At 31.8% G+C, this 15,474-nt stretch overlaps 3 protein-coding genes across 5 annotated transcripts in view; 1 reads left to right on the top strand and 2 right to left on the bottom strand.

Moving 5' to 3' along the window:
• LOC7491734 (60S ribosomal protein L38) overlaps positions 1-7,531 on the bottom strand; it is a 35,763-nt gene extending 28,232 nt beyond the window's left edge. Inside the window, exon 1 of the mRNA XM_002309747.4 lies at positions 7,521-7,531. The gene's annotated coding sequence lies outside the window, so the exon portion shown is untranslated. The remainder of the gene's footprint in view (positions 1-7,520) is intronic.
• On the top strand, positions 6,522-8,783 carry LOC7491731 (7-deoxyloganetin glucosyltransferase). Its single transcript, XM_024593269.2, has 2 exons — positions 6,522-7,100; positions 7,373-8,783. The coding sequence occupies exons 1-2, from the start codon at positions 6,593-6,595 to the stop codon at positions 8,299-8,301; spliced, it is 1,437 nt and encodes a 478-aa protein (XP_024449037.2). The 5' UTR covers positions 6,522-6,592; the 3' UTR covers positions 8,302-8,783.
• A 1,619-nt stretch (positions 8,784-10,402) lies between these two features.
• LOC7491730 (uncharacterized) lies at positions 10,403-14,601 on the bottom strand. Of its 3 annotated transcripts, none has more exons than XM_024605372.2 (11): positions 14,175-14,601; positions 13,339-13,454; positions 13,055-13,188; positions 12,634-12,830; positions 12,263-12,550; positions 12,120-12,178; positions 11,880-11,916; positions 11,709-11,780; positions 11,483-11,633; positions 11,239-11,370; positions 10,403-11,146 (listed from the first exon to the last, which is right to left on the bottom strand). In XM_024605372.2, exons 2-11 carry the CDS (start codon positions 13,445-13,447, stop codon positions 10,733-10,735), a joined length of 1,593 nt encoding a protein of 530 aa, XP_024461140.1. In that variant the 5' UTR covers positions 13,448-13,454; positions 14,175-14,601; the 3' UTR covers positions 10,403-10,732. The 3 variants fall into 3 exon arrangements, with proteins under 3 accessions (XP_024461140.1, XP_052310689.1, XP_052310690.1); XM_052454729.1 differs by having other exon boundaries at positions 11,709-11,783; XM_052454730.1 differs by lacking the exon at positions 11,709-11,780.
• Between the last annotated feature and the right edge of the window lie 873 nt (positions 14,602-15,474).

The following is a 15,474-nucleotide window of genomic DNA, read 5'->3' on the forward strand; positions in this document are numbered from 1 at the left end:
ACATGTGAACGAAAACGAGCAAAACACAGAACGAACAGACGAAGAAGAAAAACGAACAAAGGCATAAACCCAAAAAAAAACAGAGAGTATGCAGACTGAAACGAACAGAGGAAGAACAGGAGAGGGAAAAACGGGTAGAGGAACCACAGAGGGGAACAAGAAGAAACAAATAGAAAAACAGAAAGAAAGAGATGATCCAGCCATCGCACCATTGTCTTCATCTCCAGATAGAGAAGAAAAACAGAAGCGTTGTCCACAGCACGCCATCACCATCGTTTTCGACTTCGTCTACCCGCATCAGGTGAGTTCTTTCTCATTCCCCGCTTTCCTTTGCATTATAATTCACATGCTACAGTAGCTGTGAATTATAATTCACTCGCTAGTGTAGCAGTGAATTCTGATTCATTGGTTTCTGTAGCAGGCGTGATACTAGGCCGGGTTGCTGGCTTGTGCCGAAGATCAGGCTGGACCAGCCAGCCTGTAAAGGCTGGGTCGGACCCAAAAAAATACAGGTTGGGCTGTTACAGATAAGAAAAAAAATAGAAAAAAAGCTGGAGCCAGGCTAGGCCTGAACCTCAGGCCCAATCAGCTCAATTCCTTTTATTTTATTTTTTTGTTTTGATATTTTGTAAAATGAATTTTTTTATATTAAAAATTTTCAAAAAAATTATGGATCCTTTTGAATTTATTCTTAGATCCCTCACACTTTTTTATATATATATAATTTCATTGTATATTTGATTTGTAAATTTCTACTTTAAAATGCAAATATGATACACGATACATATATATATATCCTTATATATATTTTGAACTGAAAACAAAGCATATATACACATATAATTTTATTTTTATGACCTTGTTTAACAAAAAATTATTTTTTTAAATAAAACTGTTAAAATAGATCTATGAATATATTTGTCAAACACACCTTTAAATTAAAAATTTCTTTATAAAAAAAGTTGAAAACTAAATAGGACTTTATATATCCTATTTAAATTTGATCCAATTGAGTTGACCTAAAATATTTGATTTTGTAATAAGCTCCCTCATGTTTTAGTTTATTATCAATTATATGGTTGTTTTTATTTTTATTTAATTTTAAAAAAACTCATTTAACTTGTATCAATTATAATCTATAATCTAGTTATTGATTTAATTATATAAATCAAATTACGCATATAGAGTTTCAAGTTTCCCTCACAAGGCAGAACACAAATATACACGTCCACGTAAATGTTCATCTATTGTGACCATTCTTACACACACTATTTTGTAGTTGCATTTATGTAGATAGTGTTGTTGGTAAGTGTTGTTGAGGTTAATTTTTAAAATATTTTTAATTTGAAAATATATTAAAATAATATTTTTTTTTAAAAAAAATTATTTTTGATATCAGTGTATCAAAATATCAGAAAATATAAAAAATATTAATTTAAAACAATAAAAAAATAAAAAAAATTTATTTTTTTAAAATACTTTTAAAATACAAAAACAAACAAAGTTAAATATTTAACTATTTTATTTTATTTTGTAAAGAAAAAAATATCAACTTAAATAATGTTCGGTAAAGCATTAAAGACCATGAAAGGTGTATCTAGGCCACCTGTTCATGTAGTAGAGGTTTCCTTTGTTATTTTGACATTTAAACATTAAATTTATTAAACCAAATCCAAAAAAACATTTACAAAAATAAAAATAAAAAAACCTAGTTAGACAGTGCTGACCTTGATGAGGTCCATGATCAAATGACTATATCTATTATTAACATGTTTGGAAACATTTTTGGTTGCGTGTTTTTAAAATTTTGAATTTTTTGATTTAAAATTATATATTTTTTATTATTTTAGATGTTGATATTAAAATAAATTTTAAAAAATTAAAAAATATTATATAAAAATATTCTTAAACAAACACACACAATTGATTCCAAGGACAAGGAGCAGGCGGCCTCTTTCCCATTTCACCTTCTTTCTATCTCCTTCTTTCTAACCGGCTATGCTTTTCAACCCTTTGATTGGGTCAAACGCACTTTTTTTTTTAATTTTTTTTAATAAAGATAATATGATTATTTTTTATATGTATATTTCTGTTTTTTAATCTATTTAGTTTATAAATTTTTTAATGGGATTTGGATTTATTTATATGACCATGGCTACACCTTAATTAGTAGTTGACTTCTTTTCTTTTTTGGGTCAACATGACTAATGTTGATATTGCAGTAAAAATCATGGAAGATTAAAACCGGTTTGTTAATTTTTTTTTTAAGAAAAACCAACCACAATATAACAGCATGTATTATTAATTAATTAACATTAACATTAATATTACCTCCATCTTTTATTGTTACTTTCTGCCCATGCACTCATAGTGAGCACTAGATGGGTTGAATTAATTATTTTTAATATAAAAAATATATAGACATTGTTAATATTTTTTTCTAATAGAAAAAAATTTAAATTGTAGTATTAGTTCAATATGACCTAATCAATTTGATAGATCCAAATACAATAATGATAGATGACAAAAACATAGTTTGACTCAAAATAAATATTCAAAATAAGATTTTTTTTTATATAAATATAGAGACAACATTATTTGGATCGATTTGAATCAGCTCAGGTTAACTTATTAATATGTATATCAGGTGATGATATTATGATAACCTCATAAAAAAAACAAATCAAAATAAATTACCAAGTTAAACTTTTAAGAAACCAAATGTTGAAAATGAAATTTAAAAAAAAATTAAAAAAGGATCTAAACAAATTACTTGAGTGAACTCAGGTTAACTTGTCAAACCTATAATTCGAATTATGAGGCTGAGTTTAGTAGAAAGCAAAATGAAATAAATTATGAAACTCAATTCTTAATCAGTCCAATATCGAAAAAATAAAATTGAAAAGAGATAAAATTAAAAATATATATATATAAAAATAACTTGAGTCAACTCGGGTTAACTTGTCAAACTTGTGACACGAGTCATGAGATAAGAATAAGTTTATAGAAAGCAAACTTAAACAAATCACGAAATTTAATTCTCAACCACCCTAATATTGAGTGATAAAATTGAAAAAAAAAGCTAACTAAGAAAAGGAAAAAAAAAGCTCCAATCACCTTAGTTAACTCTTCAAACTTGTTGTTCAGGTCATGAAACTGAAATAATCTTATAAAAAGTAAATTAAAAAAAAATCCGAAGTTCAATCCCTAATAAACTTGATGTTGAAGGATTGAATTGACATTAAAAAATCGATTAAAAATGATATCAAAAAATTACTCTAGTCAACCCGGGATAACACATTAAACTCCTAACCAAGTCATGAAACAGAAATAACATCATAGAAAGCAAAACAAAACAAATTATAAAGTTTAGTTTTCAATTAACCCAATGTTTAAAGGATGAAATTGAAAAAACAATTAATTAGAAAAAAAAACTTGAGTCAATCAAGTTAACTCATCAAACTCGTGGTTCGAATTATAAGGCTGGATAACCTCATAAAAGTAAATTGAAAAAGATTATGTATTTTAATCTTTAATAAATCTATTATTGAATGATAAAATAAAAAAAAACATAGATTAGAAAAAAAACAAAAGGAAAAAAAATCATTAAAATCTACTTCTCTTTTAGTTTAATCTTCAATATTAAAGAATGAAATTGAAAAAAAAATCATTGAGAAATTATTTTTTGAATAAACCGAGTTAACCTTTTAAATACATGATCTAGATTATTAGACTCGATAATCTCATATAAATAAATTGAGAAAGAATTATGAATTTTAATTATCAATAAATCAAATAAATATTAAAGAATATAATTAAAATAAAAAAAAATTAGAAAAAAAATAAAAAAAATTATTCACTGAAAACACTATTTAAATAAATAGTATTTACAAGAGGCCGTATCGTAAAATCCCCTCTTCTTTTAATATTTGTTTTTGGTAATCGTTGTTTTTTTTTTATCAATTTTTTTCTTTAGTACTTTTTTTTTAATAGATGTTGCTATTTCATCCATTAAAACTGTGATTTATCTTTTTAGAGGGTATTCCTTCACTTTCGTAGCCATGTCTACTCATACACAGGATCTGTTCTTTATTTTTATACACACTGCTCATGATGAACTCAGAGTTTTTTATTCAACTTTTTTTTTCCTTTTAAGTATTTGATTCTCTTATCTTTTTTTTCTTTGGTCCTTTTTTTAAGAGATGTTGCTATTTCATCCTTTAATACTACAATTTATCTTTCTTCCTTTGATTTGGGAGGGTTAAAATTAAAATCTAAAAATTAAAAAATAAAGCAAGTATTTTTTTTATTATCAAGTCAATCTTGGAAAGTACCCATAGTTTTTTTTTTTGCCCCTAAGATATTACAAGTATGTTTGGCAGTGTGATAGCGGTTGTTTTTCAAATAACTTTTCGTGCCGAAATACATGCTAATGATATTTTTTTATTTTTTAAAAATTATTTTTGACATCAGCACATTAAAATGATCCAAAACATACAAAACATATTAAATTTTAATAAAAATTTAAATTTAAATTTTTTTAAAATACGGTTTCCACCGCATTCCAAAACTATTTTTAAATTACATATACGTACCTTACACATGAGTGAGATAATATATTTTTATTGTCTTTTTTTTAATTATATTCGAAAACCACTTATCATTGGGATCAATCCTAATCACGAAAGTTGTCGTGCTTTATTGCCTAAATCTTTGGTATTTTTTAGTTAATTTAAGACAACAACAATATTTTTTAGTTAATTTAAGTTTTTTTTAATGATTTTAAAAATAAACCCTTCAAATCGATTTAGTCTATTTAGAGAAAATTAATAAATTTTATTTTTAACTTTAAAATTAAAATATAAAAATTTAAAAATAAAGCAAGCTTTTTTTCTATCAAGTCAAACTTATAAAGTTACTCATAGTTTTTTTTTTTGTAAGTTATTAATTACAGATACCTTCTGCATTAGTGACATAGTACATTTTCATGGGGATCCTAAGCATGAAGGTTGTCGTGCTTTATTGCATAACTCCTTGTTATATATATATATATTAAGCCAACAACTAGTCATTGGATGCTGTTTAGAAATAGAAAAAAACATGTTTTCCATATTTTTAATTTTAAAATATATAAAATTATTTAAAATATTTTTATTTTATACTTTTATCTTTCCTTCTCTAATAAATAGATTTCAGTTTCTCTTTTTATTTCAAGTGAAATTATGAGGTCAGATGACATTGTAAATGTTGATAGACAGACAGACAAGACAAGAGACATTGATGAGTTTTGTTATAAATGCATATGAGACTTTTATGATTTCAAAGTGGCTTTAAGATAGGTTTATTTTTTTTTATAATTTTATATTGTTTAAATATATTAGTGTTAAAAATATTTTTTTAAAAATTAAAATATTATTTTAATAAATTTATGAAAGAAAAACATCTTGAGAAACAAGCTCTATCATATTTTTAAATATTTTTAAAAATATTTTTGATATTGTGATATTAGTTTGTTTTTTAAAATGTTTTTTTTGTTTTAAAATATATTTAAATAATATTTTTTTATTTTTTAATATTAATATATCAAAACAATTAAAAATAAAAAAAGTAATTTTAAATAAAAAAATAATTTAAATATTTTAAAAATACACTGCCAGCCCCGTTACAAACTGGCCTAAAAAGGGCCAAACTTATGGACAGGGGGCTCTATATTATGGTTTTTGCGGTGACTTGAATTTGCTTCTCGTGGTGTTGAGTTCCCGCATGCTGCTTAAATTCACAGGACATCCATGTCAGGATTTGGAAAGGGTGGTTGTGAGTATGATTGTATTTATTTTTTAAAGTATTTTTTATTTGAAAATATATTAAAATAATATATTTTTTTATTTTTAAAAAAATATTTTTAATATCAGCGTATTAAAATAATTTAAAAATATAAAAAATATTAATTTTAAATTTTTAAAAATATTTTTAAAATACAAAAACAAACATTATTATGATAAAAAAAAAACATGAAAATTCAGCCCTATATTCAATTTCCGTTGCTGTATACTGTATACACTCTTGGCTTCAATGATTCTATGAGAAGTTGCCAGAAATGAATATTCTATGAATATGACTTAGATATTTTCTGCCTCCCTAGCTTTTTCCACAGCTCCCATGTGAAATAAGTGGACAAGGATGAAGTGATTTTTTCAAGGAATCTTTCAAGGAAGTGGTTAAAATGTTGATTAATCTTCAGCACGATTGACTTTGTGATTAGATAGCCAAACAGTTTCCAAGTTTCTAATTTCATTGATCTTCTTAAATGTAGAGATCAATTAAGATAAGTAATTTCATTCATTCATGAGATAAGAAATGTGAGTCTATCCATATTTTAAAAAATATTAAAATTTTTTAATTAAAAATTATTTTTTTATATATTTTGAATCGTTTTTTTTTAAAAATTATTTTAATGTATTTTAATATAAAAAAAATATTTTAAAAAGTAATTTAAAAGTATTTCCAGCTATAAAGTACAAGCAAGTCTCGTTGATGATTGAACATGGTGATCAACCCAGCTAGCTAGGAAGAAGGGAATTGAGTGAGAGATATGGGATCCAATTCCAAGCCTCATGCTGTCGTGATCCCAAGTCCGTTTCAAGGTCATATAAAGGCCATGCTTAAATTTGCAATGCTTCTTCACTGTAAAGGCTTTCACGTAACATTTGTCAACACAGAATTCAATCACAAACGTATCCTTAGGTCAGGAGGACCTGTTGCCCTTGATAACCTGCCTGGCTTTCATTTTGAAACCATTCCTGATGGTCTTCCTCCTTCAGATATCGATGCCACCCAAGACATACCTTCTCTTTGTGCCGCCTTGAACAAGAATTTCTTAGCACCCTTTAAAGATCTTCTTGTGAGGCTCCAAAACAGTGTGTCCGAGAACAATCCTCCTGTTACTTCCATTGTTTCAGATCCTTTTGCTCCTTTCTCCATCAAAGCTGGGGAAGATGTTGGTCTTCCAGTTGTAATGTATGCTACTGTGCGCGCAATTGGTTACATAGGATTCAAGCAACTCTATGCTCTCAGAGAGAAAGGCTTCTCCCCAATCAAAGGTAATAAATTTGCACGCACACACTTGTTCTATTAAAGGGTGCATCCCCGCATTAACTTAGTTGAATTCAGAGAAAAAACTCTCTTATATGTTGGCCTTAACGTCTAAACTTAGGAAGTCTAGAAAAGGAGCAGCCATCCTTAATCACCTGATCTATCAATTGGAGTGACTTCATACGTGCGTTATAAGATCATAAGTCAGCTAGATCGATTATCCTATGCATTCAATAGATTTTCATTCTTGAGCCCGGTCTGATAAGATTGTGTTTTGCAGATGTGAGCTATCTAAGCAATGGCTACCTCGACACGAATGTAGACTGGGTTCCTGGTGTAAAAGGTCTTCGTCTTAAACATTTTCCGTTTATTGAAACAACAGATCCAGATGATATTATATTTAACTTTCTCGTGGGAGCTGCTGAAACCTCTGTTAAAGCTCGTGCAATTGCTTTTCATACTTTTGATGCCCTGGAGCCAGAAGCTCTGGGTGCCCTTTCCACTATATTCTCTCATGTTTATTCCATTGGTCCACTCCAGTTATTCCTCAATCAAATTGAGGAAAATAGTTTGAAGTCTGTTGGATACAGTCTATGGAAAGAAGAAAGCAAGTGCCTCCAATGGCTGGACACAAAGGAGCCCAACTCAGTGGTGTACGTGAATTATGGAAGCACAGTAGTGATGGCAACTGATCAACTAGTGGAATTTGCGATGGGACTAGCTAATAGCAAGATCCCATTCTTGTTGATTATAAGGCCAGATTTGGTCAGTGGTGAATCATCTGTCTTGCCAGCTGAATTCGCAGAGAAAACTCAGAAGCATGGCTTCATTGCTAGTTGGTGTCCACAAGAGGAAGTACTTAACCATCCATCAGTTGGAGGGTTCCTAACTCATTGTGGCTGGGGTTCCACCATTGAGAGCTTGAGTGCTGGTGTGCCGATGCTGTGCTGGCCCTTCTTTGGAGATCAACCAATGAACTGTAAATATAGCTGCAATGAATGGGGAGTTGGCATGGAGATTGATAAAAATGTTAAGAGAGAAGAAGTGGGGAAGCTTGTGAAAGAGCTAATTGAAGGAGAGAAGGGTGCGAAAATGAGGGAAAAAGCTATGAAATGGAAAAGGTTGGCTGAAGAGGCTGTTGGACCAGAAGGGACATCATCCATTAATCTGGACAAGTTCATAAATGAAATAAAATCATCAAATAATTAGATATAAATCCTTGAATGAGCAATAGAGATTGGACAAGCTTTTCTCATTAAAGGTGGTGGAGTGAAAAAAAAACCCTATAAAATAAGACAAATTGTTTTTCATGCTGTATCAACTTGCCATAGTATTGTATTTGGTTTGGTTTATTTTATTTTTTTTAGTTTAACGTGGATGTTCGGGTTAGCTTGCGCGTACCTCGACTAATTCCATGGGTCCTAAAGTTAACGATCATGTAAGCCTCCAGTGGCCATCATATGAGCAACCATAAGACTCGAACCTGAAACCACAAAGAAAACAAATCTCTTGATCCCAAACTTTTACTACTAGATCTCCATCTAGATAATTATTTGGTTCGAGCTCTTATTTAGCCTAGAACTAGGCTCTGGTGCACGCTACGTTGAGGGTTTGTTTTTTTATGTGTAAAAATTAATGTCTTGCTGCACGTTTTAATAAAACAAGAGGAATCAACATGTTTTAATCAACAAGTTCATATTTGTTTTTGTTGTTTTTTTGTTTTGTCTCCAAGAGCATTTTTAATGATTTCACTATTCATATGAAGAAGAAGACCATGATACCCTTTTAAGCTGGGCTAAATGTTATTTGATTGAGGGGCAAAGCAATAATTTTACTGTTAAAATCCTTAATAAAATGTGCCTTGCATCTTGTGCTACAATAAATTAATTGTTATCAACCCCATCTATTTTAGTTTATTTTTTTTTATTTAGGTTGTCGGATTGTCAAATCAATCTATGAGTCATTGATTTGATCCATTTCAATTTCAAATAGTATCATCTTGGAATGTTTATTTCTTTAAATAATATAGAGTTAACAATCATTTAGATAATGTTTATGGAATGTTTGTTTCATCTTAAGAAACATGTAACATAAATGATAGAATTTACTCGTTGAGAATGTAAGGGTTGATGAAGAGTTAAAAGATCATCCCAGATTCCTTATGGAACGGTACAAACGATAGGATTTTTCTTTTAGTTGACGATAATACTGGAAACTGGAATTGCAATAGTTCACAATATGAGCTTCAGATCACTCAAAGTATCGCAACAATTTAGAACTAGTTTTTTTTGTTTTCATGAATTGACATCAACATTAAAAAACTGTAGCAATCTAGTATGGCCGTTTCAATTCAGAGTAAAAACAAAAGAAAATGTATACATTCAAGTATGGAAGTAATTTAAAGCCAGTTTCAGCATTTCTTTTTCCAGTTTACAGGAGCAAGAAACTTGTGGCCACGATCATTTTTGGCTCAGAAATCAGAAGGCAATGCAGATGAAGAGTAGTTGATTTTGCCTGGGAAAGCATATCTCAGAATGTTTGTGGTAGCTGTGGCAGACCCAAAAGGCATGCAAGATCTCCTTTACTCAATCCCTGGAACAGATGTTGAAATAATAAGGTTAGGACAAGTTTAATGGTACTGCATTTTGGTTATGTTTCACTGAGAAAAACTTGAGAAAAAGTAATCAAGAACTAATTCTGCATCTCTCCTTTGCTCTGCTTAGGTTTTGATGTCTTTCACCATTTCGAAATATTTACATCTTTCCCTTTGTTGTAGCCCATTGAAAGGAGAAAATCTTTCCACTCAACAACTATACATGAAGATCATCACGGGACAATAAGCGAGAAGACTCGCAGAGAGGATTCTAGCCAAAGAAATGCAGGGCTGGGCAGCTGATTTTGCAACACAAATAGCAAGGACTCCGTTGGATCTTTCCTTCTCTTCTCTGTAAAACTTTCTGTATACTCTAACCCCTGAAAAGAGAGCATTATTGCAATGAATTTAAATTTGATCCAAAAGGTATGAACATGAAGCACAAAGATATTGTTGGGTGCACATTTGGCTATCCCGCATTGAAAAGGAATGGGCAAATAAAAACTGTAGGAATTAGTCTTTTGGGTAACCGTGGAACCTAATCATTTATATTTTTTGGACTTAGTTATTAAATTCAGCCTTAAATTTGTTTTATTTGAGCCAATTTTGACATTTATACAACACATCAACTTTGAAGTAACTACTAATTGAAAAAAAAATGCATCCATTGACTTCTAAACAATGGTTGATTGAAAGAGATGCAATACAAGAATCGAATTTTTGTTATATTTTGTTATTGATAAATCTGTTGCTTATATTTGATTGTATTAAGGTAGTGTTTTTGATACATTAAATTGGATGTACATCAAGTTTTCAAATCTGTGCCCCAGATTTGGGGTCTGATATTCAATCAAAGAAGTGAAAAAACCAGTAGGCCTTCAAATTTGAAGTACCATGAATTCTGCACTAATTTTCTTTGTTGGTATGTATCTAATCTACCTAGCAATATCGTACCATGAATTCTTGATCCTGTGTTCTTGGAAGTTGGCTTGCACCATTGATCTTCCAGAATTTAATGTAGTATCCTAGGTAAAATGTTGCTACTTCCTAGACTGAAACAGTATGTTCTGTGCTATCTTTGGTTCCAGTTTCCAATTCCTCTGCGACAGATGGCAAACGTGGCTTCACAGAACCGTCTAAAGAATGGTGTTCTTGCTCATGTTGAGCCAGCATTGTCCAGATCAGAACCAGAAATACCATGACTAATGAGAGAAACACCATTGATGCCCACACCATTCGAACGTATCTTTTCAATGGTTTGCAATGGTACAAAAGGATCTCAGAGAACGCATCCTTCACTGCTTTACATTGTACTAGATTTTCCATCTGAGGGTACACATTTAGTAGGCTCTGAATGGATGTGCTGTATGCCTCAACTGTTCTATAATAGTTAGGCGATATGAATTGTCCGTTGGCACATGTTCCATTATCGAAACTGGAACAAGTAAATACCTTCAATACCTGTGGAGAGTGGAATAGAACTTCATTTAGTGAACATGAACAGAGAAGATATTTGGGGCTACAAAAACTTTTTGATCTTCCCTTTGACATACCTGTGGGATCTCACCGATTCGGATTGTGTTAGCAGGGCACTTATCAGGCTGGTATTGGTATTCAGGTGGTGCTGAGAAGGGATTGCAAACTGTATAAGGTACTCCTTGCATGGTTGATAAGTTTGCATTCACCTGAAATGTTTCAGCAGGAGAAAGGTATGATATAAATCACATGATAAAACGATAAGGTTCAATCGGGGAGAAAAACAAATTGCAACTCGGAGATAATGTCCTGCTAATCCACCTGATTAACAAGTCTGTAGATCCCTCTACTGACATCAAATAACACTGCTTTTGCTGAGAGCAATTGATCGCAGGGAAGGATTGAACTCAAGCTGTTGTTGTAAGGATTCTGTTGGAAGTTTTTGAGAGCTGCACATGAATCTCTTGAAAAGCTGCAGAAAAATGTTCATGTTCCCTCAATTAGTTGGTATTGAGAAATTGAAGCAATGGAAAGAACTTGGACTTACTTTTCTAAGAAGAAATACAGCCCAAAGAACAACCAGCATAGAACAGTCAGGATCCAACAAACAACAATTAATCTGCTAGAGAAAAATCATAAGAAATTGTATATGACAATCAATTCTCTCTTTTAGGAAATATTCTAGTTCGGCTATGTAAGCGTTGTTTATTTAACTTACATGTAAAGTGGTCGCCGTAACCTCAGAGTTCCACAGACTGCAAAAGAATGAATTCAAACACAAAATGAGAAATATATTCAACTTGATCATAATGATGAAGAAAGTGATAAATAATAATAAATTGCCAGCACTTGGAACTTTTCCTGTCCAATCCTGGTTTTACAAGGTTAAAAAGTTGTATCGACCAACTAAATTCCAAGTGTGGTAGGACTAAGGAGTTGAACACATAGGGAGAAATACCTGAAAGAGCAATTAGTGCAGCCAGGTTCAAGGAAATTGTCACCGTGGTTACTATATAACTGCAGCAAGTATCATATGCTATCTTTTAGACAAGCTCAAATGGACATGGATATACATAATTTGCGCGGGAGAGACAAACTTACACTATCTTGAGACCCTTATCGATCAAGTGCCTATTCTTCCGAGCTCGCCTTTGTATATCAGCAGCTTCAGCATCAAGTTTCGCTGATGTGGTGGTAAGGAGGGTAGATGCCTGAGCGGCAGCCCTTTGTTTAGATACTCCTAAATTCTCTTTCATGTCTTTCAATACTCCTGTTGTGTTGTACATGGTTTTCCATGCGTCATTCGCCGTGTCAATGATGATGTCCACCACATTTTTAGCTCGTGAATGGAACTTCGCATTCCCTCCAAGAACTAGCCCAGATGCAGTTCTGCAGATAGTATTTCACTTGTCACAAACTGTTGCAGCATTTATATTATATGGATTTTGGAATGCAAATGTGGCGGGACTTACATTGCTAGGGTAGTGAAAAATATAGCCAACAGAATAGGCCAACATTGCTTGTGGCAAGGTAATCTTTTCTTCTGCTGTCCATACCTTCTAGTTTTACAGCAGAAAGCAAGTGCTAGCAGAAAGCCTCCATATGCTATGCCACCCAGAAGCCAGATTACCCCAATGACATATCCATGAACTCCTGTAAATATGGATGACTGCAGAAAATACAACATGTTATTTCTCTGTGATTTTAGCTTTTACGCAAATTTCAGAAATAACTAAATCATTAGGACCATACTACCATGCTACAAGACTAAGGAAAATCTTCTGGGATTACATCAATAAATGCTAAAATTATGGTGGCAAAACTGATTTTCTACATGGGTTCATGATTTTCTATAATTAATATCTATTTAAAGAGAGAGTGAAAGGGAATTACACTCCAATAATGTTTGTTTTTGATATCATATCCTCCTTTATATTTCTTGAAATTTTCAAGTGGATCCAACCTCACAGTATCATCTGACCGTATCATAGGTTGTGACACATTGTTTGCATCACGAACATATGTACCTGATGAAACAAGAAACATACCAAGAAATCAATCATTAGCTTAAGGGCTAATTAGTTTTTTCCAACTAACGAAAAGGGCTAGTTTGAATTTTTGGATTAAAGCCCACTTCAAGTTTCAAAACCTTGTTCAATGAAACTATCAGGTCTTACCAGGCTTAGAAGAATTTGAAGAGAATGTTTGTCCTGCAATGAGATTTGAACCTAAAATGACCAAGAAAATTAAGGAAACAACCAACTGTGTCGCATCTGTGGAGCCCATTTTCAACCTGTCAAACAAGGAGGAATTAGTAAACAAATGCTCATGTAAAATTGCTTTGACCAAAATTGAAGCAGCCATGATTTTCCACCTAACCTTCTACTAATGCTAATGGTGCTTTTGAACCACACCAAGAATGGACTGACCTCACCCATTAAACAAGTTTTAAACAGAAAAGCTAAAACCCTTCATACAAATTTTCAATACTTAAACCGGAACCTGATCAACAAGAGATGATTAAGAGAAGAAGGTGGTTTAACTTTAATTTTCATGGTTAAACTAATAAACCTCTCTAAAGGAAAGGAAAAGATTAGATAAAAAATGGACAATACTTTAGCTTCAAGTGTGAATGGAGGAGACAGATATCTTCTTCTCCATTAATAGGTGTGCACAACTTTTACAGAAGCAACTTCTTTGCAAGTTCAACATGTTTTAATCTACTGAACCTGAACAGTACAGGAACCGCACGTAGGGAGCAACAAGATCAACAATTTCTTCTCAAGAATCACAAAAAGTTTCAAGAAAGATTATGTATGCATGCATGCATGTTCTCCAAATTCTGTTATCCATATTGCTCTATTGTACAAGAGCTTTCGAGTTCAAATCTTTTCAGAGTAAAAATGACAGAAGAGAGAGAGAGAGAGCACTAAGGGCATATAGATGCCACCAAAATTTGAGAGGCAAGAAAAGATACACAACAAACAACAAAATATCTATTCAGATAATTTACCAGAAGTACTAGGAGTTAACCACTCCTTCAAAACCCTCCTTCAGCAGCTAAATATCTTCAATCTGTACTTCAATATCTCAACAAAAACCTTCCAAGATTTTCAAGTATTCTCCAAAATCCTCTAACAGAAACTCCTCATAGATGATCAGAAGGTTAAGTATCTATGCAAATCCAGCTCAAACCCCAGATGAAGGGAAGAAAATATATAGCATCCCCCAAGTCAAGAATGTCAACTGAAAAAACTTCTATAGAATTTCAAATCCCTTAACCAATTTATCTTCATAACTTCGAAGGAAATTACAAAAATCTTTGAACAACATCAAATTTTCAACCCACTATTTCAAATACTTAAATAAGCTCGCCCGTGTCAAACACTCCCATAAATGAATAGAGAAAGTTTGGTTATTTTTCAACTTAATCCACTTCTAATCAGATTACACCAACTCTGTAAAACCTTTTTCTTGTACGTCTGACTTGCTCGGTTCTAAACAGAACCAAAAGGTAATGAAGTTGCACGACGATGGACATGCGGCTAAAAATCACTTGTGGTCCTTCTACTTCGTGCCATAGTAAAATCAAATCCTTCACTTCTAAATTAAAACAAATCAACCCTTTTTCTTGTAAATAATGGTGATATGAAACTCCTTTTATCAAACTCACTTGCTTATTAAAATTCTAGATAAATGCAACATGTTATGAAATAATTAGATGGGATTCTCAAATGTGTTAAGGATATCTCACCAGCCAACAATCATGGATACAAGTAGATCAATGGTATCTCACCAACCAATAATAATGAGTACAATCACATCAAGAAAATCAAATTTCCTTGATTAGCACCATATTAATCAGCACTAAATTTCCTGCTATCATTGACCATGCTGCAATATTGCAATTAGCGCATGATAACCTTGTATACATGTGCGCGCGCGAGCTATTATTGTGAATAAACATCAATCATAAAACCATCTTTATTCTATTAGATGGTATCAGAAGCTCTAACGAACAATCAAAATACATGGCCTTGTCTGAATCCAGCCAAAGCTCAACCCAAAGCCCTGCTGTTGTTCTTTCCACTTCCAACACACCAAACAATCTAGTTGCTTCATAACTTCACATTAGACTCAATGACACAGATTTTCCTGCCTGACGTGCACAATTTAAGTCACTTTTTATTGGATATGACTTGCTTGGCTATGTTGATGATTCAGATCCAACTCCACCAATGGACACCCCTACCTATCTCTTGTGGTTTAGACAAGATCAATTTCTTCTTCAGTTTCTGAATGTGTTGTCACTC

The sequence above is a fragment of the Populus trichocarpa genome, chromosome 7 (genome assembly GCF_000002775.5).
Source record: "Populus trichocarpa isolate Nisqually-1 chromosome 7, P.trichocarpa_v4.1, whole genome shotgun sequence".
Taxonomy (NCBI): domain Eukaryota; kingdom Viridiplantae; phylum Streptophyta; class Magnoliopsida; order Malpighiales; family Salicaceae; genus Populus; species Populus trichocarpa.

Excerpts from the sequence above, each read along its gene's own strand:
- LOC7491731 (XM_024593269.2), top strand. The coding sequence starts at position 6,593 with ATGGGATCCAATTCCAAGCCTCATGCTGTCGTGATCCCAAGTCCGTTT. Across the intron at positions 7,101-7,372 it reads AGGCTTCTCCCCAATCAAAG|ATGTGAGCTATCTAAGCAAT; the intron begins GTAATAAATTTG and ends TGTGTTTTGCAG.
- LOC7491730 (XM_052454729.1), bottom strand. The coding sequence starts at position 13,447 with ATGGGCTCCACAGATGCGACACAGTTGGTTGTTTCCTTAATTTTCTTG. Across the intron at positions 12,831-13,054 it reads AAAACAAACATTATTGGAGT|TCATCCATATTTACAGGAGT; the intron begins GTAATTCCCTTT and ends TATTTTCTGCAG. Across the intron at positions 11,917-12,119 it reads TGCACTAATTGCTCTTTCAG|TCTGTGGAACTCTGAGGTTA; the intron begins GTATTTCTCCCT and ends ATTCTTTTGCAG.